Here is a 25558-nt window from a genome sequence, read left to right as displayed (position 1 = left end):
TAAATAAAAATAAAAATAAAATAAAATAAAATAAAATAAAATAAGATCTCAAAGAGGAAAAAAATAAATAAATAAAGTAATAACCAGAGTTCAACAATCAGACTTTCTTAATTTACTCCAGCCCGGGTTTGTTTGCATTTATGTCAATGGATGAATTGTTCCTTGCCACATGGCACATGGTTCCCATTAAGTTTGTCTTGATCCAGATGTTTTCCATTTCTCCCACTAAATCTTGAGTTTTGAAATTACAGAGGCAGGTTGAAATTGGTAAAGAAAGTCTGTTACCTGTGTGTTTATGGCAGTGTTTAAGGCTTATTTTTGGGAATCCTTGGCCCCGTTCACACCTCCTTACATCCTGTTTCCAAAGACGGAAACAGAATCACAGTTGACCTTACCAACAGAGCGTCGGGGTGGGTGGTGTTTTCCCCTCGCACAGATGAAATTGCTACCATGTGCTTTTGATGTCCACACAGTGAAGTGAAGCTGACAGTGGCCTCCTTCCTGTCTGATCGGATTGTGGACGAGATTCTGGATGCGCTCTCACACTGCCATCATAAACTGGTGAGTGCCATGGACATCTTGAGTGGGACTTCCGTTGTCGTCTGCCATGATGCAGGGCAGGCTCCAGTTTGGGGATATGGCTTCCTTTCTACGTTTCACTCCTTCGCAGCCCTGTGGGCCAAGACCCTACCTTTGCTCCTACGTTTCTTCCAGACATTCTAGAGCATGCTAGAATTTCTCCAGAAGGCATGGCAGGGAGAGAAGCAGAAGTGATGGTATCCAGAAATTTCATCCGCTTATAATGCAGGTCAAGGGTTTTGTTAGGAAATAATGCGGAGACTGGGATCTAAAGATATTTTAGATTATTTCATCTTTGTGTGCTTATTTTGTTGGTCTCTGATATGATAATTTGAGAATGGAATATTCTTGAAGACATGAGGCCGGGGAAATGAAATGTTTGGAGACCAAAGAAAGGCAAGAGTGAAATGGACACATTCTAGGGATTGATAGCCGCTGAGCGTCCAGCCAGGCCTCTTGGATATAACTGAGGTAAAGAGATCAATTTTCTTTATCTGGAGACTGGTTTTACCAAGGTAGAAGACTTTACTTCCAATATCGGTGCGTATAAAAAATACATCAGCACCTTCAGGTGTTTTGAACTTCAGGAAGTCCTCTGAGGCACAGATGAAGGTTTTGTTACTGTTGTATCTTGTGTCTCTAACATAATAGCAACGTGATGCGGTGCGGATCTCTGAAGTGAGTTCTGACATTTCCCCAGTGAAGCGTTTCAGGTTAACTGTGCAGGCTGGAGATACCCAGTCTTAGGGCACTGAATTGTTGGTGACACCAGAGAACACCACAGGAACGGCAACGGTAGCCGCTTCTTCTCCGCAAGGCAGACGATGTGAATATTTTGAAAAACTCATTTCAGAAAAAGGCATAAGGCTGTCCTCTAAAAATGGAAGGTAGAACAGACATCTCCAGCGGTGATGTGGACTAGAGCTGGCCCACCAACCGATGGGCACCAGTCCCTGACGAGGTTCAACCACGAGGAAACATGGAGAAACTTCTAGAGCAATTTGAAATGGCCATAATACGAAACATGTTATTTTTCCAATGTGTTATTGTTTTTTAATTTTCTTTTAATGTTTATTTATTTTTGAGAGAGAGACACAACACGAGTGGAGGGGGGGACAGAGAGAGAGGGAGACACAGAATCCGAAGCAGGCTCCAGGCTCCGAGCTGTCAGCACAGAGCCCGACGCGGGGCTCGAACTCACGAGCCGTGAGATCGTGACCTGAGTTGAAGTCAGATGCTTAACTGAACCACCCAGACGCCCCACTGTTTTATTTTTATTGTTTTTTTATCAGTAAACTGGTTTGTGGCAAATTGGAAATACAAAAAACTGGTTCATCACCACAGAGGATTTAGGAAGCACTAGTTTCTAGTTTATGGCACAGTTATTGTTTAGAGCCCCCAAACCAGACTTTTTCTTTCTTTCTTTCTTTTTTTTTAAGTTTATTTATTTTGAGAGAGAGAGAGGAAGAGAGTGTGCATGCAGTAGGAATGGGCAGAGAAAGAAGGAGAGGGAGAGAGAGAATCCCAAGTAGGCTGGGCTCTCTCAGCACAGAGCCCAACACGGGGCCCGACCCCACGAACAGTGAGATCGTGACCTGAGCCCAAATCAAGAGGCGGTCACTTAACCAGCTGAGCCACCCAGACACCCCAAGACTTTTTCTTTCTTAAATAAGCAAAAGCAAAAAAAAAATCTATGGAGCGTCCTTTACAGAAACAGTTTATAACCCACGGCTGCAGGGACAGTCTCAAAATGCCCACTTGACATTGTGTCAACATGACCGCATGCGAGCACCCACACTGAAAGGTGGAATGTTTCACTTTTTTTTTTAATTTGTCTTTCTTTGAAGCATTTAGTCGGAAAATATTGACATTTTCTTTTTACAGTTTAAAAAAGAATTGTGTGGGTGTTCTTTTGTATTGAGCTGTATTTTAATACTCTGCTAATTTAGATTATAAGAAGAGAGCTTAACTGCTGTGTGAAAGAAATAGTATCTAAAAGATGAAATTTTGTTTTCAAAGGCATTCCAAGTACTTAATACTTTCTCCATTTGAAGTTGAGAGTATACCCAGAGCTTCTGTAGTATTGTCAACTGGTCCTCAACGTTTAAAAAAAACTTTTTTTTTTTATGTTTATTTATCTTTGAGAGAGAAAGAGCTCGAGCAGGGGAGGGGCAGAGAGAGAGAGGGAGACACAGAATTCAAAGCAGCCTTAGGCTCTGAGCTGTCAGCACAGAGCCCGACGCGGGGCTCGAACCCACGAACCTTGAGATCCTGACCTGAGCGGAAGTTGGATGCTTAACCGGCTGAGCCACCCGGGCGCCCCGTGGTTCTCGTCATTTCAAAAGAATTGAATCAAAGTTGCTGGTGATGAACCAGCTCAACCCTAGAGTTCATTAATTTCAGCCCAGTTTATTCTGCCTCTTACCATTAGATTTTTTAGGGTTACTTAAAGCATAACATGGGAAATTAGTAAATCCTATCCGATATGGTATTCATTACGTGAAAAAAGCCAGCAGCAATTAGTTTTGTGAGCAATTTCCTTCCTCTCAGCCTTTAAAAATAGTGAAGGTTGGGGCGCCTGGGTGGCGCAGTCGGTGAAGCGTCCGACTTCAGCCAGGTCACGATCTCGCGGTCCGTGAGTTCGAGCCCCGCGTCGGGCTCTGGGCTGACGGCTCGGAGCCTGGAGCCTGTTTCCGATTCTGTGTCTCCCTCTCTCTCTGCCCCTCCCCCGCTCATGCTCTGTCTCTCTCTGTCCCAAAAATAAATAAACGTTGAAAAAAAAAATTTAAAAAAATAAAAAAATAGTGAAGGTTGGAATCATTTTATTTCCCCTCATTAGATACTTTTAAAACACTGACTAGAGCAAGAAATTATTTCAGAGGAAATTTGAAATAAAATTTATAAAAAGGACATGCCTTTTTTTCTTCTCGACTACGTATTCTCATTTATTAAGGCAGGTTTGGTATTTCTTGCCTCAAACCGTTCACCCTCCGAAGAAAGATAGTAAGAGGTAAGTTATTCAGGTGTGAGTGGATTAAGCACAGTCACCGCGCCGCCTTGTGGAAGGTATCTTCCAGAATTCGGCTCACCTGCTCTCCCCTTGCCTCTGTGCTTTTTCCTCTTTGGGCCCGTCTTGACTCTCTCAGGCTGAGCATTTCAGCAGACGGGGCAGGACCCTTCCCCAGCCGGAGTCCTCAGAGATTGAGCTGGCCGAGGAGAAGCCAGCCAAACGCTCCGTCCTCACGGCGGAGGAGCTCGCGGAGATGGATCATTTAGAAGATCTGGACGCTTGTATGGTAAGACGCACCCTTGGGCGATCCCGTCACCCCATCACCACTGGGCGCTCGCCGCCGATCTGATGGTCGGAAAAATCTCACCTTTGCAAACCAGACCAAACAAAACTCCCTCCCAGGAGCCATCCTTTCGGAAACTTGTTGCTCACGGAGACCGTTAATGAGGTCAGTAAGGCTGAAGCTTCAGGCCCCGCTGAGGCCCTGCACCTTACTTTGGATTTGTAATTCTGTACAACTTCTATTCTATTCTATTCTATTCTATTCTATTCTATTCTATTCTATTCTATTCTATTCTATTCTATTCTATTCTTTTCTGTTCTATTCTGTTCTATTCTGTTCTATTGTTTTCTGTTCTGTTCTATTCTATTCTATTCTATTGTTTTCTGTTCTGTTCTATTCTGTTCTATTCTATTCTATTCTGTTGTTTTCTGTTCTATTCTGTTCTATTCTGTTCTGTTGTTTTCTGTTCTGTTCTATTTTGTTCTATTCTGTTGTGTTCTGTTCTATTCTGTTCTGTTCTGTTGTTTTCTGTTCTGTTCTATTCTATTCTGTTCTGCTCTATTCTGCTCTGTTCTATTCTGTTCTGTTCTATTCTATTCTGTTCTGTTCTGTTCTATTCTGTTCTGTTCTATTCTATTCTATTCTATTCTGTTCTATTCTATTCTGTTTTATATTCGAGTATAGTTAACATGCAGTGCAATACTAGTTTCAGGAGTAGAATTTAGTGATTTAGCACTTACGTATAACACCCACTGCTCATCATGGCAAGTGCCCTCCTTAATCCCTGTCCCCTCTGTCACCCATCCCCTACCCACCTCCCCACCGGTCACCATTAGTTTGTTCTCTGTAGTTAAGAGTCTGTTTCTTAGTTTGTGTGTGTGTCTTTCTCTCTCTCTCTTTTTTCCCTTTGCTTGTATTTTGTTTCTTAAAACTTTCCTTAAAGAGTACGGCATCCATACCCCTTTCAAGAAAAAGTTGTAGAAGTCTCAGTGAGCATAAATCTTGGATCTGTCCCTCTAGCCACAGTGGAAAAATTCCCAAGTTACTTAGGAGAAGTTGACTATTTAACTTCGGAAGCTCATTTGTGACAGGAAAGCATTTTTAAATAAATGCCATGAAAAAAAGTGGGGAGGACTGTTTCCAAAACAAAATAGTAGGGTAATAGTTCTTTCTTGGTCCTAGACTTTTTTTTGTCTCTGTTGCTTCTTCCTGTTTTTAATGTGCGTAACTTGGGGGGTATACTCTTAAATTTGCACTTCCTGTTTCGTTTATATTCTGTTTAATTCCGTTGAGCCCATGTGCTTCAGAAGATGGATTGTGCGCACGGTGTATACGTAGCAATAGGTCTTGATTCCTTCTTCACTGCCGGAACTTCACGTGTGGTGTCCGTCTGGCCACATAACCAGAGTGTTTGGCCTGTTGATACTGTTTTTTCCTCTGAGGACAGTTTTACTTAAGTTTCGATGTCAGTATTTTAAAACGTGTATCATTAGTACAGTTGCTTCCTGCTTTAGCACGAAAACAGTTGTATGTGCCTCTGTATTCAATATTTGTATGTTTCACTAAAATAATTCATTTATTTTTATTTTTATTTTTTTTTTTGAAAAATTTTTTTTCAACGTTTATTTATTTTTGGGACAGAGAGAGACAGAGCATGAAGGGGGGAGGGGCAGAGAGAGAGGGAGTCACAGAATCGGAAGCAGGCTCCAGGCTCCGAGCCGTCAGCCCAGAGCCCGACGCGGGGCTCGAACCCACGGACCGCGAGATGGTGACCTGGCTGAAGTCGGACGCTTAACCGACTGCGCCACCCAGGCGCCCCTAAAATAATTCATTTTGTAGGAATTCCTTGTAATCTGAGAGAATGCTCCTGGGAGTACCCGGGCTACCTCTTTGCCCAAATGTTTCTGCATCAGCTAATAATTCTAGTAATTTTTTGTATTCAGCGACTGTCAGGAATGATAGTTGTTTCTAACTTCTAAAACCAAGGATCTGACGTGGCCGCTATTATTTTTCTAGCCCAGGGGAAAATATAATGCTTTAAGTAGTTCCTTATTTATAGACCACTGTTATCTGTTAAAGGCGATGAGTAAAATAGTTGAGTATCCTCCAGGTGAAACCCTATTGTGTACAGGAAGGCTAGCAAAGAAAGCCTAAAATAGAATCCAGATTCCAAATAGCATTCTTGTATAACTAAAGATGACAAATAATTTGCTATGTGAGTGTTTGTAAGTGTATTTGGTCTATGTCGAGGGCATTATCGGGTTTTTAAAAAGTTGCTTAGCTAGTATATTGTAAAATGTATCCCTAGTAAGTATTTTTTATTTTGTTGGCATAGGCAATGGAAGTTAACATTGGGTAATTACTCCAGAAAGCTCTTAGGCTAACCCTAAAAGAAAATAACTTTGTAATAGGAAATAGATTTGAATTCAAAATTCAAAATTATCTCTACATATCACATTTCCTGCCAGAATTATTTGGTCCTGTCTGGGTTGGGAAGGAGTAAAGAAAACATGAGCTAGTAAGATATATTTGGTTGCACTGATAAGTGGTTTAGGATGAAGGCGTGTTGGCTAAGAAAGACGGGCTTAGCTACTGTTTAATTGTATAAACTTTGTTTTTGTTTGATTGATTTGGTTTTGTCATGGGAAAGAAAGAAAAAGGGGGTTCGGGTCTCCTTAAATAAAGGGGGTGGAATAAGAGTACAGGAGAAGAATCTTTCTTTCAATTTATTTTTTGAGATGTAATTGACATGTAACACTGTTTTAGTCTTATTCACTTACTTACTTTTAAAGTAACTCTGCACCCGATGTGAGGCTCGAACTCATAACCCCTGAGATCAAGGGTCGCATGCTGTACTGAGACTGCCAGGCGGCCCGACATTGTTTTACTTTTGAGGGTGTACAACATGATGATTGAACACATGTATATGTTGTGAAATTGTGGCCACAAGAAGTTCAGTTAACTTCCATCACAACATTTATGAATTTTTTTTAGCTTATTTATTTTTGAGAGAGACTGTGCGAGTGAGTGCTGGGGAGGGGCAGAGAGAGACAGAGAGAGAGAGCGAATCCCAAGAAGGTTCCAAGCTGATAGCACAGAGCCTGACACAGGGCTTGATGTGGGGCTTGATGCGGGGCCTGATCCCATGACTGTGAGATCGTGACCTGAGCTGAAATCAAGAGTCAGTCGCTTACCTGTCTCAGCCCCCCAGGCGCCCCTGTGGTTATACATTTTTTGTTCCTTGTGATAACTGTTACCATGTACTCTTAGCAATTTTCAAATGTGCAGTGGGTATTAACAGTACTTACAGTATATTATGGTATTACAGTGTATTAGGTATATTCCATTCCTAGGACTTGTTTATCTGATGACTAGAAGTTTGTACCTTTTTTAATTTTTTGGTTTTTTTTTTAATTTTTATTTAAAAAAAAATTTTTTTTTAACGTTTATTTATTTTTGAGACAGAGAGAGAGAGAGCATGAACAGGGGAGGGTCAGAGAAAGAGGGAGACACAGAATCTGAAACAGGCTCCAGGCTCTGAGCTGTCAGCACAGAGCCCGATGCGGGGCTCGAACCCACGGACCACGAGATCATGACCTGAGCCGAAGTCAGCCGCTTAACCGACTGAGCCACCCAGGCGCCCCTTTAAATACTTATTTTTGAGAGAGACACGTATACACATGCACACATGCACATGCGCGCGCGCGCACACACACACACGCACACACACACACACACACACGAAGCGCAAGCTGGGGAGGGTCAGAGAGAGGGAGACACAGAATCTGAAACAGGCTCCAGGCTCTGAGCTGTCAGCACAGAGCCTGACGCGAGGCCTGAACCCACAGACTGCAAGATCATGACCTGAGCCAAAGTCGGACGCTTAACCGACTGAGCCACCCAGGTGCCCCAGTGTTTATTAATTTTTGAGGGAGACAGAGACAGAGCATGAGCAGGGGAGGGGAAGAGAGAGAGGGAGACACAGAATCCAAAGCAGGCTCCAGATTCTGAGCCATCAGCACAGAGCCCAATGCGGGGCTCAAACCCGCAAGCCGAGAGATCGTGACCCAAGCCAAAGTCGGACGCTCAACCGACTGAGCCACGCAGACGCCCCAAAGTTTATTTATTTTTGAGAGAGGCAGAGACAGCATGAGCAGGGGAGTGGCAGAGAGAGAGAGAGAGGGAGAGAGAGAATTTAAAGCAGGCTTCAGGCTCTGAGCCATCAGCACAGAGCCCGATGCGGGGCTCAACCCACAAGCCGAGAGGTCATGACCTGAGCCGAAGTCGGACGCTCAACCGACTGAGCCACCCAGGAGCCCCACATACCCTTTTTTAAAGATGCAGATGCCGATTATATTTTAAAACAGACGTGCAAGACTACCATCGGGACGAAAGGGCAAACCACACCGCAGGCGTACCCGGCACGGAGTGGCTTCTGTTTTACAAAAACCGTTCCTGTTGCCGTGACACACAGGAAGCAGGAGTAGGTGGAGGTCTCGCAGAGCCTCGTCCGAGGATGACCCGTTGGAAGGGTGGTCTCCTCCGGGTTCCGACCGCCAGCAAGCATTGAGGGCCGTTGCTGACATGAGCCCCTGTTGAATCGTGGGACGGAGCCGGGCGTTCGGTGTCGAGCGTGTGACAGAAGTGCAGGATGGAGCTTTCTATAAAAAGGCAGATACGTGGGCAGGATTTTTTTAAGTCGTGAAGATGGCATTTTTTCCCTGCTCCGACTAATGCGTTTAATCATTGTTTTAACTGAGCTAACGACTTGTCAAGTAGCAGGAAACCCGGGCTGAGTTCGCTGGTAGTTTAATGAGAGAGAACGTGTGTGTGTAGAAGGTGCGCATCACATTTGCGCTGTAACGAGTGTCTCGATACGCACAGCCTCACCCTCGATTCGAAGCCACGGATAGCAGTATACGCTGCTCCTCTACCGCCGGGATCCCTCTCCTAAAGAAAATCAATTTTCTGAGCTTTTGGGCTCTTTACCCTGAGCCAGTGGCACAAATTCAGGGCTAATTTACAAGCCAAAGAGGATTTGTTTCGCCTTTGAAAATTACCTGCCATGCCACCTGTCGTAATCACAGTGGCAAATCATTTTCTCACTGACGTCCATTTCCAAGTATTCACGTTGTGGTCCTCATGTGGTGCCGTTTTAAAAGGTTTCAAGTACGAATTTCCAAGGGAGAGAACTTTACTTGGTTTTGGTGTTCTTTTTTTTTTTTTTTTTTTAATGTTTATTTTTTGAGAGAGACAGCATGCGAGCAGGGGAGGGGCAGAGAGAGAGGGAGACCTAGAATCCGAAGCAGGCTCCAGGCTCCAAGCCGTCAGCACAGAGCCCGAGGTGGGGCTCGAACTCACAAACCATGAGATCATGACCTGAGCTGAAGTCGGATGCTCAACCAACTGAGCTTCCCAGGCACCCAGGTTTTGGTTTTGTAAATGAGCCTGTGCCTGTGCCTTGGCAGCATTTCTGGCTTACACGATCCAGGAAGATAGGACATGGGGTTAACTGTGGTGTGGAAAGTTCCCAGACGCACGAGTGCATCCATGTCTGCCTACAGCCTTTCCCACGTGGGATTCCACCCTGGCGGGTGGAATCTGTGCCACACGTAGAGCTGGAGGGCTGTGCTGTCGAGTGGCACTTTACTATTGTCTGAAATGTCTGTTGATAGCCCAGCACCCGGGGACACTTTCCCTAGGACATTCCAAAGTGACTTGGACGACTCACCGACCTTCTACTTAGAGATTCTGCTTCCAGATTCATGATCCTGGCATATTTTGGCCTGTGATGCTCGTGACATCTGCTAAATCTATTTTTGAACATCTCTTTAACAAACTTAGTTGAAAATCTGGGCATCTCTTTTTGTCAAACCCCATCTCCAGATATCTTATCATCCTGTTTTCTTCCATTTCTCCCTGGTCCAGGAGTCAGTTCCATATCGGTGCTTACGTCTCTTTAAAGAATCTATAGTTATAATCCCACTAGGGAAGGTTTAGCACCATAAATTAGAGGTAGAAATTTATATTAGTTGAGGGATTGCCTTTTTGGAGATGGAAACGATAATGTAAATGACTGATTTCTTAAACTTACTCTTTGACTAAGTGAGGGTTGAAATAAGGGTGAGTGAATGGATTGAGAGGCCCCTTGGCTGCTGGGGGAATGCCTGAGACCTGCTAATCAGCCTTAACTTAGCAGTTATTGAAGGAAAAGGCAGTTTTCTTTAAATAAAAGGGCAGAGTTAGAAAACCGTGTTCAGTCATCTATCAATCAAATAATCATCTTTTTTTTCTTTTTCTTTTAGCTAGAAAGAAAGTAATAAGTGATCTCGTTCAAGTCATGGGTGTCATGGGGGATGGGGAGGGCCCGGGTGGAGCAAGAATTACTAGAATAACCTGCTGACTTTTTCCAGCCGGTGTCCACTCTCATAGCCCCAGGGATCTGATGTTGCTTTACTTCAGACAAAATCAGATGGCTTAAAAAGTCATCGTCTTCATTTATTTAACACTCAGGTGTATGTAGTACTTAAAATGTGCTAGGTGCTATTATTCTAAGCTCTCTGTGAATAGTAACTAGTTTGGTCCTCACAGCAAGCTGTGAATGATAAATATCATGCATATCTTGTGTTTAACAAGTGGGGAAACTGAGGCATGGAAGAGTTAAGTACCTTGTCCAAGTTACCTTGAGGCCACCCAAAGGCAGATTTGGGTATCATAGTCTGCGTGTTTAACCAGTCTACTAGAATCAGTATATGGATGTCATATACGGTATATGTCTTATATCCAAAATCAAATCCTAAGTGAGATTGCTTGATGTAAAATATCTGCTTACTAATTCCAGATTAAATTCGTATGTGAACAGAAACAAACACAAATGAAAGACGTGTGCTGTATGACCATAATGTAAGCCTACAGTTTTTCTTTTAAATTTGTTTAATGTTTATTTTTGAGAGAGAGAGACAGAGACAGAGTGTGAGTACGGGAGGGGCAGAGAGAGAGAGAGGGAGACACAGAATCCGAAGCAGGCTCCAGGCTCCAAGCTGTCAGCACAGAGCCCAGCGCGGGGCTCAAAGTAACGAGCTGTGAGATCATGACCTGAGCCGAAGCTGGACGCTTAACCGACTGAGCCACCCAGGCGCCCCTCTTTTAAATTTTTTTTAATGTTTATTTATTTTTGAGAGACGGCAAGCAGGGGAGGGGCAGAGAGAGAGGGAGACACAGAGTTGGAAGCAGGCTCCAGGCTCCAGGCTCCGAGCTGTTCGCACAGAGCCCGACACGGGGCTCGAACTCACAAACCGAGAGATCATGGCCTGAGCCCAAGCCAGACGCTTAAGCGACTGAGCCACCCAGGCACCCTGTACAGTTTTTAACCATTAATGAAAACAGCTTTGTCAAGAGGCACCTGGGTGGCTCAGTCGGTTAAGCTTCCGACTGCAGCTCTGGCCATGATCTCTCGGTTCGTGAGTTCGAGCCCCGCGTCGGGCTCTGTGCCGACAGCTCGGAGCCTGGAGCCTGCTTCCGACTCTGTGTCTCCCTCTCTCTCTGCCCCTCCCCAGCTTGCTCTCTGTCTCTCTGTGCCTCTCAAAAATAAATAAACGTTAAAAGAAAAAGCTGATACACTCAATTGTTGGAAATGAGTCTGCCTGCTTTGGACTTACCTGGAATATCCCTTGCCTTTCCATGCTTTATTTTGTTGGTGACAGTGATTAATTACCTTTCCTAGATGCTTATCATCCCTGTGCACACGGCTTCCATGTCATGCTGAAATGTGTATTTATTTAGCCTCTTTATTGTCCGTAGACCATCTGTTTTTTCCCTGCAATCAGGTGCTCCTAGGAAATCCCTATTCCCAGCTGTCTCTTTCAATTTCACTTTGTCATCGGCCTTTGGGATATTGAAGGATGTAGTTCGCATTCTATTGATCAGTTATTTCTCAAGATCTGTCCCTGTCTATAGTCTGCTACCTTTATAAAAACCGCGGAAGCTCACGGTTCACGATAGTGTGCCAAGTGGGTAGAGAGCCAGTGTCTGCTCCTTGGCGTAACTCGCTCACTAATTGTATATAATTCTTTCGGTTATTCTAATGAGCGTCCTACCAGTTTTAAATCAAAAGATACTCATGCAGGGGAGCAGTTCATCTCCTGACTGCTATTTCCTAGGAAAAGAGTTTTAAAAGGCTTGAATTATTATGGAGTACATCTTTTGAATCCTTTTTTTCAATGACAAAATACATTATCTTCCCTTAACAAATTCAGCCTTGAATTCTAACATATGATTTTTAAGCTTTTAAATACGGATTAAAATGTAGCGAAGATCCATTTGTCTTGGTCAAAATTCTACTTTTTAGAAGCAGATCACCTCACCGTCAAGTACCAGCAGTTATTCGTTGGAAGTCATCTCTTACTGCCGAGGGCAGGTTACCGAGTCCCTATCTCATTTAAATTAGTTGCGCTCATGTTAAGTATGTGCAGGAAGTTGTTCAAGTGCTAGTTGTCAGTTTCCTCTTATAATTTTATGTATTCTGTAATGTCATTTTCTTAATGATATCGCTTTGGAAAATGGAGATTTAACCTTTTAATCACTAGAATGCAACCTACGAAAACCTCTTGATTTCCAAATTGTGGCTTGCAAAACTAAGTACAGCCTGTATAGCTCAGCCAGAATGGGTGTTGAAGGTTCCTCAGAGTGTCTAGTAATTTTTGTGTGGGCCTTTGTGGAAGTGCCAGAGGCACCCCGCAAATCCCCAGAGAGGTCACTGCTCCCTGGGGATCCACAGGGATTTCTTAATCTTTTCATTTTTAACTGGTAGGAATACTGTTTGCAGAGGCCGTATTCCAGGAAGCTTCCTAGAGCTCTGCCCCATACACCTTTTTAAAAAAGCCCAACACACAACACCGACCACCCTCAGGAATCCCCAAGAGACAAAGGAGACCCCGTGGGAAATCCCTGTGGCACCCCTCCTGTCTACGGCCATTCCTGGGATGACGAGGACCCCCTACTTCTCCCTGTAGCTAACAGAAAAGCCCCACAGCTCCCAGGATGAACCGAACTCCTGGGGGAAAAAATGGGGAGGACTTAATGAATCCCCCCCATAAAACGGCTTAGAACATTAACTAGTTGTGATGAGTCAGGGCATTCCAAAATCAGCATCCACTTGCTGGGCATCTGACTTGCAGAGTGGATACGATGATTCTTAAGAGCTTAACTCTGACATGCGGTGATGATTAGAAAAGATAATTTTGGTTTCCCTCATGAGTGAAATTAAGCAAATGACTCTGATAGCCTGCGGATTGATGAGACAAACAAAAACCTTGCATTGTTCACCTGTTTGTGTGTGTTTGTGGATGATAGAGATGTGAATTTATACTTCCCTTAAACAGGACATTTTTTTAAGTAAAGTCCTAACTAGTTAAGTCCCTTACAAGCAATCACAGATTTAGGAGCTCCTGGGGATAGTACAGTAGAACCGGTATTAGATAAAATAATTGCTCTAGGATTGGTCCCACTTTGAAGCCCTTAGAAACCTCATGTTTGCAGAGTACACAGTGAATGTGGATGTTTGTTTCAACAATGTCTCTCCTGTCGGAAAGCTCCAAACGATCACTGCTTGCCAGTGGAAAACAAAGACCAAATCCCTGCAGGATGAAGGAAACAACATTCGATTCATAGAAAACCGTGTCTTCAGATACTGTGTGTGTGTGTGTGTGTGTGTGTGTGTGTGTGTGTGTGTGTCTGCGTAAAGAACAAGAAGGTGAGCAGTCCTTAAAGGGGGCTTGCCAACCCAGGAATGGAGGGCAGGAAAATGCTAGAACAAGGTGGTTGGTGCCAGAAGTGCCCAGGGAGGAGATAGAAGTATTTCTCATCGATGAAGTCTTAGGTAGTGATGACTGCCTGAACTAAAAATGTAGACTAGAGGGCCACCCAGTCATTCAACAAATGCTTATTGTTCCTCCATTGTGTATGGTATTCTCGGCTCGGGAGGTGAAGGAACCAATCTGTCTCCCGCACGTTTGCTACCCTGAAAGGCCAAAGTGGCCAAGCGGGTTCCGGCCATCTCAGAGCCACCCCCGCTGTAAACCCCACACGCGTTTGCTTGGGTGCGGAAGGACGGGGGCCTGCCACAGAAACGAGGCCATCTGGAAAGACTTGAATCAGTACTGAGTGCATCTTGCAACCGACTGACTCATGAAATCAATGTATTGATTTGACCAGGAGGTAAAAAAAAGAAAGCTCCTCAGAAATGAAGTATAAAGAATGAAGGCAAAGTGTCAGATCGCACCAAATGTGTGTTTCAGTTACACACACGTGGACCCATACGTTAGCTCGTGACATAAAATACATTTCAATATATAAAGTGGGTCACAGTCTGGGGCGCCTGGCTGGCTCAGTCCAAAGATCACGTGACTCTTGATCGCGGGGTCGTGAGTTCATGCCTCATGTAGGGTGCAGAGATTACTAAAAATACATAAATAAAACTTAACAAGAAAAGAAAAGATGGCTCACAAAGAAGTTGGAGCAACATTCATCTACAGAAGCCTCGCTGTCCGCTGTTTCAACGTGCCCCTGGCGCGAACGCCCTGACCTAGTCTTTCCTCCCTGCATGCCGAGGGTCAGAGATGCACGGGTGGGCGAAGATACGCTGCCCTGGAGGTCTCCACCAAACAGGCTCGCCCCCTTCCTTCCTCTGTTGTGGGCCTCTGTACAGTGGCTCTTCCTGACGCGTGCTTCTGTACTATGTCACAAGGGCCACCTTCATAACTAGCCTGGTAAACCTTGTTACCACATACGTGTTGGACGTGTCCCCCGTACACGTCGAGGTCCCTGTTCACCTCATCCCCAGATGCCTTCGTGACAAGTACGTGCAGAAGAAAATGCAGGTCTTTATCAAGGATCGTGAAAATCCTGAGCCGCCGATTTGCTGTGGGTCTCTGGAACACCAGCGGGGTGTGCTGTGGGTCTCAGGAACACCATCAGGTGCTCCGTGGCTTATGCCTAACTCTGGTTGAGGGCCTCAGAGCTCCACGTACACTTGACCTAAAAAAAAAGGGTTCAGGGTCTGAAGAAATATAGTTGGTTGTTTTCAGCCTTCAATCGAGCTTTATTATTTTATTCTTAGTCCTGATTCACTCTGTTTTTTTCCCCCTGCATCTTGCCGTTCTAAACGGGTCTCAGCTCGTTTTTGGCTTGAGGTGGCTGTGCATTAATGCGGTGAAATATTAGGTATGGTGGGAGGGGGCATTGGCGGAGCGTGCAACTTGCTGTGGAAGGTGTGGAGAAGGGGGGCCCCGCCCGGCCTGGGGGAGGGGTGTTGCCAAGGAAGGCGTCCCGGAGGAAGGTTCTGAGCGTCACGCCTGGCACATAGTAGGCCCTCGGAACTGTTGCTACGGCGAGGGATGGCATCTGAGACAGAAGTTGACCGGGAGGAAAGTGACTAAATTTAGCGGAGAGAGCAGCACACAGAGGTTCAGAGCGGGGACAGAACGTTGTAGACTGAGGACCTGTGTAGTGTTTGGGTATAGTGGGGACAAGGGGTAGGGGCTGAGGAGGCTGGAGCCCCTATCACAGAATCTTGCGGGTCCTGCGAAGGGTTGGCTTGTTTATATATATATTTTTCTTTCTCTAAAAATTTTTTTTAAATATACTTTACTTTTGAGAGAGAGAGCACAAGTGGGGACCGGGGAGGGATAGAGGGGAACAGAGGATCCAAAGCGGGCTCTGCGCTGACAGCAGAGAGCCCGACGCGGGGCCTTGATCTCACAGACTGGGGGATCGTGACCTGAGCTGAAGTCGGACGCTCAACCGACTGAGCCACCCGGGCGCCCCAATTTATTGTTTATTTTTAAGGTAGCAGGGAGTCTCTGAAGCTGGGGAATACACGAGAACGGCAGGTCTTGACAGAAGTGGACGTGCTGAGTTGAGGTGCCAGCAAGGCCCCGACTGAGCTGTCCAGTTGGGACTGTGGATGTGACTGGGCTCAGCAGCCAGGTGAGCTGGTGGCCCACGTGCGCAGCTGCGGTGTAGACATGCTTACAGGATCCCCGGCTCTGACCCCTTTTCTTCCTACGTTCATGACATGTATCTCATTTTACCTCTAACTATAGGCTTGTGTGTTCAACCTCTTACTTGCCATCTGATGTCTCAGTGAGTCCAAAACAGAGCCTTCGCGCCCCCCACCCCCACCCCCATGCGTGCCTCGTCCTGATGCGAGACATCAACCTTACCCGCCAGCCCCTGCCCCTCCTCCCAGGACCTTTCTGGTGTCTTAGGTGACACCCTCTGATGGTTTCCCGTTGCACCCAGAATAGATATAGTTTCCTCATGGTCTGCAAGACCCCTGCCTCTCTCTCTCTCTCCACCTGGTTCTGCTCTCTCCCCCTTTGTTCACTTCCCTCCAGCCTCTGTGGCCCTTACTGCTTTTCTCTAGAACTCGCCTGGCTTCCCGTCCCAGCTGTTGTTCGATTGGAACACCCCTCACCAGATCTTCCCACAGCTACTTTCTTCCCACCGTCCAGGTCTCAACCCAACCGCCTGTTTCCTTGACCCTCTTAGCCTAGGAAGCCCTCCAGCCCCTCCACCGCATTATCCAATTTTATCTTCTCAGCATTGATTCCCAAGTCCGTGCCCTCTCTGCTTCATCCCTGGTCTTCGGGCTGGCCCGGGTCACTGGCAGGTGAGGCTAGAGAGGTTGGGGTGAGGAAGAGCCCATGCACAAGGGTTTCACACCAACAGCTTGGTGGGCAGTGTCTCCATGACTCCATGACTGGCATTTCTGTCCTCACAGGATTTCGTTCTTCCTGTCGGTGGACTGAGGAAAGGACACCAGTGCAGAGCTCTGCCTGGTGCTTTGGACCATCTAAGTGAACGGAGGCTGCACTTGAAGGCCTCAGTGTTCAGATGTGAATCTGGGATACGGGAGGGATAGTGGAGGGATACTAGAGTGCGTCTTCATGCTTCAGCTCTCGTGTGGAAATTCAGAGTAAAGTCGGCCTTTCCAAATTCTTGGTTTCCCCAAACGTGCCCCAGAGGAGACCGTTGCTGCTGGAATTTGGTATTTAAGCATTTCCCATCTGCCAGGGCTGGAGTCAAACGTCTCTTGCAAGTCTATTCCTTAGCAAGATCAAAATTTAAAGTAAATGGTTTTTAGCTTTGGCCGTTGGTAATTTTTTGACGACGATCCTATTGACATTTCCGCTGAAAATCACGCTTGAAAACTAGATGCAAAAAAATTACTTCCATGCTCCAGATAGCATTGCATTTCTTCTATATATTTTACTTTAGAATGTGTGCCCTGATACGTATATTTGCTTCTTGGATTTATCAATGTTCTGCCTTCCTTCAGAAACTACTTTAGGTGCCACATTTAGTAGTTACTAAAATAGAAATCCAAAGGTAAAGTGAGTGAACAGAGTTAAGGGGGGGTACAAAAAAACACATAAGAAAGTTCTAGCAAAGTTGAGGATCAGTCCCCAGCGAGGCTTGCCCGCCGAGCTGTTCTGCTTGCTGGGTAAAGGGAGGAGCCTTCGCCTCGGGAGCTACGGCTGCAAGCTTCAGACAACATCGGATGATCAGAATTGAGCTTTGTGACCATTTCTCTTGCTCAGACAGAGGGTCGCCCAACCAGAGCTGAGTGATAGGGTCGACACCTGCCACCAAGCCAGAGTTTTCCTCTGGAAGCAGCTTCAGACCTGTTTCAGCCCTTGAGCAAATACTCCATTGAAATCCCCAAATGCCGAACTCTGTAAAAACCTGGTCTAGCTCAGAAACCAAGGTCTTCGTCGTGTTCAACTCTGTTTGATTAACCTCCCTTCTGAATGGATTCTGCAGTGAGATTCTCGAAAGAGAATGGATTCTCAAGACCTCTCTCTCTCTAAATTACAGATCAGTGCAGCCTGGCCAAAGGTCTTTCCGAGAAAAGGCTTGGGAGCATCCTCTCTCGTGGCCATAGCAAAACCTCAGAGATGCTTCTAGTCGTATACTAGGTGGCCTCTGCTCCCCAGGTAAACTGAATAAATTGGCCACCTGTATGCGGTTATTCGATACCGAACCCTTAAATGTTGGAGAAAGCACCCATGTGCTTTCGAAAGCCAGTCATCTTTGTTTATAATACAGCACGAGTGGCATATAAGATGTGTGTTTGATAGACAGTGTATCTAACCATTCACCATAGTTTGCGTTGCAAATACTCAATTCCCTTTGAAAATGCAGGCAAAGCCAATAAAAAATCCCAAGTGGCAAACAGTATTGCCTTCTGACAGATTTCCTCAGAGAGGAAGCAGAGTGTGTTAATAATGGTGATCAAAAGTTGCAAGCCGATAACTACCAAACGAATCGATCTGTAATTTAGAGAGAGAGAGGTCTTGAGAATCCATTCTCTTTCAAGAATCTCACTGCAGAATCCATTCAGAAGGGAGGTTAATCAAACAGAGTTGAACATGACAAAGACCTTGGTTTCTGAGCTAGGTCAGGTTTTTACAGAGTTTGCTGGTAAGCCATCTTGAAGTTCTGCGTGAGGTTTGAAGAGTTAGGGCAAGGAGTTTTAAGACTCAGTCTTAGAAGAGCTTGGAGATCCACGAGATCCAGTAAGAACCAGATCTCCTGATTGCTGATGGATCACTGCAGGCCTCCAGCTAGAATCCTAAGGCACCAGGCCCTCCAACCATCACCGATTCCTTTGAATTAGCACCCCTGAAGCTGACTTGACTCAAGTTTTTTTAACCAGTAAATTGTTACAGAATTTAATGTGGTTTTTGGTGGTGGGGATGGTGGTGGTATTAACTGTTGATTTTTGTCATCTTCGTAGAGTTAATATTCTGTGGACAGAGTAGATGTGTTACATTCAGCTTTTTTGGCCAATTAAAAAATTTTTTTTTAACGTTTATTTATTTTTGAGACAGAGAGAGACAGAGCATGAATGGGGGAGGGTCAGAGAGAGAGGGAGACACAGAATCCGAAACAGGCTCCAGGCTCTGAGCGGTCAGCACAGAGCCCGACGCGGGGCTTGAACCCACGGACCGCGAGATCATGACCTGAGCTGAAGTCGGACGCTTAACCAACCGAGCCACCCAGGCACCCCAAGACCAATTTTAATTATTCATTTTGATGTCACTGAACCATAATGTCCATTCCAAAGGCGAGTATTCAAATCCCCTGACCACGTCCTTCTTACCTTCCATTTTTACATGGATTTTCCAAAGATCCAGACTTAAACAGCTCTCTCAAGTGTAATACTTGGTGGGGTTTTCCCTCATTATTTATTCATTCTTTTACAGTTAAAAAAGTTAACATGTTACTCAACTTTTCATGACGATTAGAATAACATTGTGCTTCATAGTGCAATAAAGTACTTTTCTTTTTTATAATAATGCTACGAGGGGCACGTAGTGGGTGCTTGTGTGAATAAGCATCGTGCGTCTTTGCCCAGCCACACTGACACCAGCTCTTAGGGTCAGGTACTTGCTTGAAATTAGTACCAACTGCTTGCATTCTTTGGATGGCTCTTAACAAAAAGGTATTAAATTATTAGCTGTTTTTTAAAGAAAACATTCAAATATGAAACGTCACCTTGGCATCAGTTGCAGGATGAGTTAGAATGAATGAAAAGTGAGCCATTAACCATGTCCTGGAGAAATCACGACCAAGTTAGGAAGATAAGGATTTTTAATTTTCTCACATCAAAAAAACAAAGCAAAACAAAACAAAAAGAACAACTGTGCAGGTCTTGAAAACAAGGAAACAAACCATGTAAACGTATAAAGAGTCCTGGACTGTGATTTTCACAATAGCCTCTCACCAGTGCTGCTCCCTGAATGGTTTTGTTTTAACACCGTGATGCCATTTTAACTTTAATATGAAATGAGACTCTGGATATCAAAGTTAATAAGTGTGGTGTCGATGGCTGGATTTAATGTTGTGTTCACTAGGAAATAGCGCCTCACTAAATCCCTGCATATTGTTTCCCCCTTTACACACAGATTTATTACAGATCTCTCAGGACTATGGCTTATATACCCCCACTCTCCCTAGAGTTTAAACACTTACTGTCCAACCATCAGTATAGAAAGGTTTAAGCATCTCTCTTTTTCTCATTGAGATCTACACCATCTCAACCTCTTAAAAATGGAAATGCATAAAAATTACTTTTTAAACCACAAATGCGAGACTACTATTTATTTAGATATTTGGGGGCATAAGTCATCTAAGAATGACTAAAGTTTGTCTCCCCTTGGCCATTGACTCAGCTGAAAATCTGGTAGAAAATACTTAATTTTTGTAACCTTGTTCATTAAACAGGGATTACCCATATCCGCTTTAAAAATACACCAAAAAGCACAAGGTGAGCCTAGGGTATCTTGTATCACAAAGCAAGGACTGGCTCCAAATCCAATGGGATCATTTCCAAGGCTACAAAATCCAGATTGAAATGGCCCCCCTTGGAACACCCCGAGCACCAAAAAGAATACTGAGAGTCATAGCTTATGACACATAGAATTAATTTTCAAACATCCACAAGTCTGCAGTAGTACTAAGAAAATGAAAGGGGAGGATACAAAGGACTTTTTAAAGGAATAGTTGGTCTTTGCAGGGAAACGGCACCTTGCAAATGTAGGAATGGTGATGGCAGTAGGAAAGTACAGTTTTGGAGTCCTCGCTGTGTTCATTCAGTCAGGTAAGGATTGTTGATGGTGGTTTGAAAATGGGGTCATCCACATGAAACAAAAGTATCACCTCATAGACTTATTAATCACCCAGGACAAAGGTGCCCTTTTAATGGAGAGGTTGGGAGGTCCTCTCCTCACGAAGTGGCCAAATTTAGGTGACAAAGAGCAGAACAAGCTGACCTGGGTGCCACCAACAGTGCTTGAGCCATTAGTTCGCCACATCACCCATGTGGCATTCAGGCTGGAAGTGGCCGACCGTAATCAATTTCCCAGGAAGCATTCAGGCAAGTGGAGAATGTGGGGAAGTCTGTGAAACAATTGGCCTGAATTCCTCAAGAGAGAACTGAAATCAGTACCAAGATAAGATAAGTACCAAGATAAGATAAGTACCAAGATAAGAAAGGCAGGATTGGCGGCAGGGAGAGGAGGACTGGGTACAAAGACACACTGAGGAGACCTAAGCGCACATCGTGGTGAGTTCTTCCCTAGATACTGCATCCAGCAGGGCAGGGGCGCCCCAGGCAGGTGGGGGGTGACTGGGGAAATCTGCATACGGGCCATCGCGCATATACGGGACACTATGGAATTGCTGGTAGGTGTGACCGTCATGTGTGGTGACGTAGGAGAAGGTATTCAGGCAGGAAATTTTTTCATGAAAGATTATCGAATTTCAAGACTCTTCTTTATAATAGATTACTTCCTTCTCTCTTGTCTTTGCACCTAGTCTGTAAAAATCTAAGTTGTGGGGGAGGGGTGCTGGGTTCACGCAGTGGTTCAGTTCCGTCATTCATTGACCAAATAGTTACTGAATGCCCACTGTGTGTCAGGTTCTCTAGAGGCGAACAAAAATGAATCCCGGCTTATCCTTTCCATCCGAAGATGTTCACCTTGTCTCCCCTGGGAATGCTGGGGACACAGGGTGGGGAGGAGACACCAAAAAGAAACATGAGCCAGATTTAACTTGTAAACAGGGTTTATTTCTGCCGGAGCCCCTCCTGTTCCTGGTCTAAACTTCTTTCAAGAAATAAATATACTTGACCACGTGACTCTCTGTAGTTGAAATCCTTGTAGACGTGTTGGGGGCTGACAAGGTGGCGGCCAAAGTCCCCTCTGCGGTCTTTGGACAGATGGGCCTGAATTGCTGTGCTTGGACGTAAACCCCCTCATTTCCTTATTTTTCTAACTAAGTGGTTTGTTTTCTTCAGGCCAGTTCCTGAGCATCAAGTCCCCATCCCTGTGCTGCCGTTTGGAGGAAATACTAAAATAACTGCCAGAAACATTTGTGTATTTTTTTATAAATAGAGTAAACCCCATCAAGGCTCATGTTAATTTTTTTTTTTTAATTTTTTTTTTCAACGTTTATTTATTTTTGGGACAGAGAGAGACAGAGCATGAACGGGGGAGGGGCAGAGAGAGAGGGAGACACAGAATCGGAAACAGGCTCCAGGCTCTGAGCCATCAGCCCAGAGCCTGACGCGGGGCTCGAACTCACGGACCGCGAGATCGTGACCTGGCTGAATTCGGACGCTTAACCGACTGCGCCACCCAGGCGCCCCGTTAATTTTTTTTTTAATCCCTCATTTGTGAGTTTCATGGTAAAAGAAAATGAAGGAGGTAGACGTGGTGGCAAGTTTTTGTTTTGATGTGGCTTTTGGGGGCTCCTGAACGTTGAGATCGCAGAAATCGAAACCCGGTAGAGCAGTCATAACACTTATTAAAACACTCGCACGTGCAAAACAACTCGAGCTGTTTTAAGAATCAAGTTTCTAGACATGTGTCATAGTAGATCAGTTCCCGCCTTCAAAGTATTATGATCGGCTCGGTCCCTTTGTCATTGTCCGTGTAGGAGGTGGCCACGGTGGTTGTATCTGGCCACCCAGACGAGCCTCTGTTAGGGCGTCTGCCAAATAAGTTCAGATAATCCGTAAACACCAAGTGATCAGTGACTTTGATATGTTCCTAAATCAGCTTTTTGAAGAACTCCTGAGAAATTGCAGAAAAGTACCCCCCAAAATGCCAAACCCTCATGTCCCCAACAATCTGAACAGATAGCTTTTAACACATTAGCACCTTCCTTTTGCCAGTGTAGTTTTTTGACACCAGCATATAAACTCTGGGAGCCCAGAGACCGATTCCTTATTTACTGCTCTGCCCATCCTTTCTTAAGAGTGCCTGGTACACAGTGGGTGCTCAGTAAACCTTTGTTGAATTTTAAGTAATATAAAAACGTCCCCGATAAAGTTGTAGCCGCGTTGGACCCCTACCGACAGTCTCTCCCTCCTCCCGCCTTCGTCAGAGGCACCACTGTCCTGAGTTTGGACGCTTCCTATTTATTTTGTATGTTCAAACATCCATATACCCACAAGCAACATATGGTTTTATTTTATGGTTTGCGATTTACATAAATGGCATCATGCCATAAGTGTCTTCCTGAAACTCGCATTTTTCATTCGATACCATCTTTTGAGATTTGTTCATGTTGTTACATTACCCCTAAACCTTCTTGCTTTTTTCCCCTTTTAGCTGCTATTCCCTCGTTTAACTATATTCATTTTCGTCATCAATGTCCCTGCTTGATAGACTTTTAGATTGTTCCCAGCTCGGTAGAAGTCTGTTACCTACGCGTGCGTCCTCACCACCCCCAGTCTTTGTCGTGGGCATAGGCAAATGGAAAAGTGATAGTATTTCTAATGTCTCTCATCGCTACCAGTTATAGAAGCACTGTGAGGCCATGGAATGGCACCGTGTCGGGCTCTGTGCTAAGCGTTTCATATATTCGCTTTGTCTTATTTAATACAACAGGTTGTTTTACAAACTGGAAAACTAGTCTGACGTCACAGAAACATTGGCCAACCTCCACAACCCCCTAAGCGGCAGACTCAGGATTTGAGCTCAGTTCTTGGATACCAAAGCCTGGGGTGTGAGACATACTTTTGAGGGAGGATGACCCATTTTCACTCGCTGGACCTTCTCTTGTCGTAATGGGAGATGTTGAGTCAATATAGTTAGCCAAGTTCCAAAAAGTGTGCAGGGGGAGTAGAGGAATGAACTGATGGTCTTTGTTCCACTGAAAAATTGAGTTGTCTGTTACACGTTTCCCTCGTGATAGGAAGGTTTTTTTGGCCTGCCTGTCGTTTTAGGGGTTGAACCAATTGAAAGTTTCCTCACCTTCACTTCTAATGATCTTCAGGTGGATAATTGGGGCAGTGCACTTGTCTTGTTGAATTAACCCTTCACGAAAAGAAGGGAAGTCTAAAATTACTCACGAGACATAACCATCGGCTGTAACTCACTTCTGTATGTATCCCTAGTTATCTCTTTAAGGAAGCTTTCGAAGGGATGTGTGTTAAAGGCGGGGGAGGGGGGCTGCGGGGGAGCAGAGTCGTTATTTCAGGCAATTCCAGAATATTTGAAAATGTATTTTTACTTTTTTGCCTTTCATTCTGCAAGGCTGTTTTCAATCTAATTTAATGAGTCCTCAAATGAGATCTATTTGAAGAAAATTACCTAATAAAGTATGAAATTAGTCTGGAGACTGAGAATTCTTGGCATGTTGCTGATGGCAGCCTTTCTGATAAGCAGATATACGATGATGATGATGATGGTGGTGGCGGTGATGGTGGTGATGGTGATGGGGAATGCCTTTGACTGATGTGTCAGCTTTTTTCTGAACAGACCCAGACTACCTACGTTCTCAAATTGATCTGCCCCCATTACTTTATCCTGTTGTGTATTGAGAAAAATTGGCACACAAAAAATAAGGAACTTGAAAGAAAATGCTAGAAAATGCTAGAAAACTTGCTAGAAAATGGATTAGGTAGGCTGCCTCAGGATGTGTTTTCAAGAAATTTGGAAAGGACCTCCCCCCCTCCCCAACCCTCCAATACTTTGCATTCACAAAGCCTGACCTTCTACAACTGAACTTTTTTTGTTATGTTTTAAAAAACTATTATGAATTTTCAGAGTATTAAGATGACCTAATAACTGTTGATGATCTATGAGGTTTAAAAAAATTTATTGAATCAGAGATTTAGTGTGAAATATAAGCCATAAGGTATCATCAACATTGGTAACACTGTGGGTAGGTAACTGTTCTAGAATCTGGCATCAGCTCTTTTCCTGAAAAGATTTGGTGACTGATGGGGAGAGAGAATGGATTCAAAGCTACTTCGTCCCAAAGTACAGAATGACGTAAAAGCTCCCGGAAGGGATGCCTATACGTGCCTTGGAGATACGCTGTCCCCATTTTATTGCTGGGAGTCGCCTTTTGGCCCAAGAACCAAAACCTGCATGGGGCTTTCCAGCGTCCATCCAGTGTTGTGTCTGCCACGTGCCTTTGGAGCTGGTGACATCTCCATTCCCCAAATGAGGCCAGGACCTTCTGCGGTTTATAGATGGCATTCTGCACGCACCTAACAAAAGAGGTGACATCTCTAGGAGTTCCCGCTGTTTTCAAGCTACGATTGTGCTTCTGCTTATAAAGAGCTGGGTTGGATGCCTTCCGCCAATTATACCTTGGCCTCCTTCTTGCCTTTTTCCTTTGCCATGAAGGCTTTTGATGGAGCTTTTCTGTTTGTTTGTGAGCCGTGTCTCTCCCTCCCCTTTTCTTGTAGTGCTGTTCATGTAATGCTTTATCTCTCTCCCATTCATATTTTTTTCCTTCCTTTGTGCTGCATGGAGACTCTCTGCTGTACAAGTGTAAGTATTTGGGTGGCTCTGCAGTTTCTGGCTGGGCTCGTTTACAGTCTCGTGTTCCATCTGCTTGTGCTGCCTGGCTGGTCGCCCAGGAGACCGAGTGTCGTCCCCCGGCTGTGGATCCTGCATGAAACAGGCAGCAATTTAGAGGCAAGATTGCATTTTGCAAGGTGCTTCAACTAGAAAACAGGCGATGAATTTAAAGTATCCTGGCTGTGCCTGAAAGCAAGCACAGTGTTGATGAAGAGGGCACCAACTTTCAAGAGGGGAAAACGGCCTTTTCCGTTCCTGTTTAAAAAAAAAAAAAAAAAAAAAAAAAAAAAAAAAAAAAAA

General features: G+C 44.7%; 1 protein-coding gene across 4 annotated transcripts in view; it reads left to right on the top strand.

Moving 5' to 3' along the window:
• Positions 1-25558, top strand: part of CARMIL1 (capping protein regulator and myosin 1 linker 1) — a 313766-nt gene that overhangs the window by 241851 nt on the left and 46357 nt on the right. For 3 of the 4 annotated variants that reach the window (XM_040460656.1, XM_040460654.1, XM_040460655.1), the window contains 2 exons: positions 474-561; positions 3726-3875. In XM_040460656.1, coding sequence (XP_040316590.1) covers positions 474-561; positions 3726-3875 — 238 coding nt within the window. Of the gene's footprint in view, positions 1-473; positions 562-3725; positions 3876-25210; positions 25229-25558 lie in introns of all 4 variants that reach the window. The other variant, XM_040460653.1, reaches the window with a different exon arrangement.

Source organism: Herpailurus yagouaroundi, unplaced genomic scaffold, assembly GCF_014898765.1.
Source record: "Herpailurus yagouaroundi ecotype Mexico unplaced genomic scaffold, PumYag 250, whole genome shotgun sequence".
In the NCBI taxonomy this organism is placed as follows: domain Eukaryota; kingdom Metazoa; phylum Chordata; class Mammalia; order Carnivora; family Felidae; genus Herpailurus; species Herpailurus yagouaroundi.
Note: the sequence above shows the minus strand (reverse complement) of the source record. Positions and strands in the feature narration are given on the sequence as shown.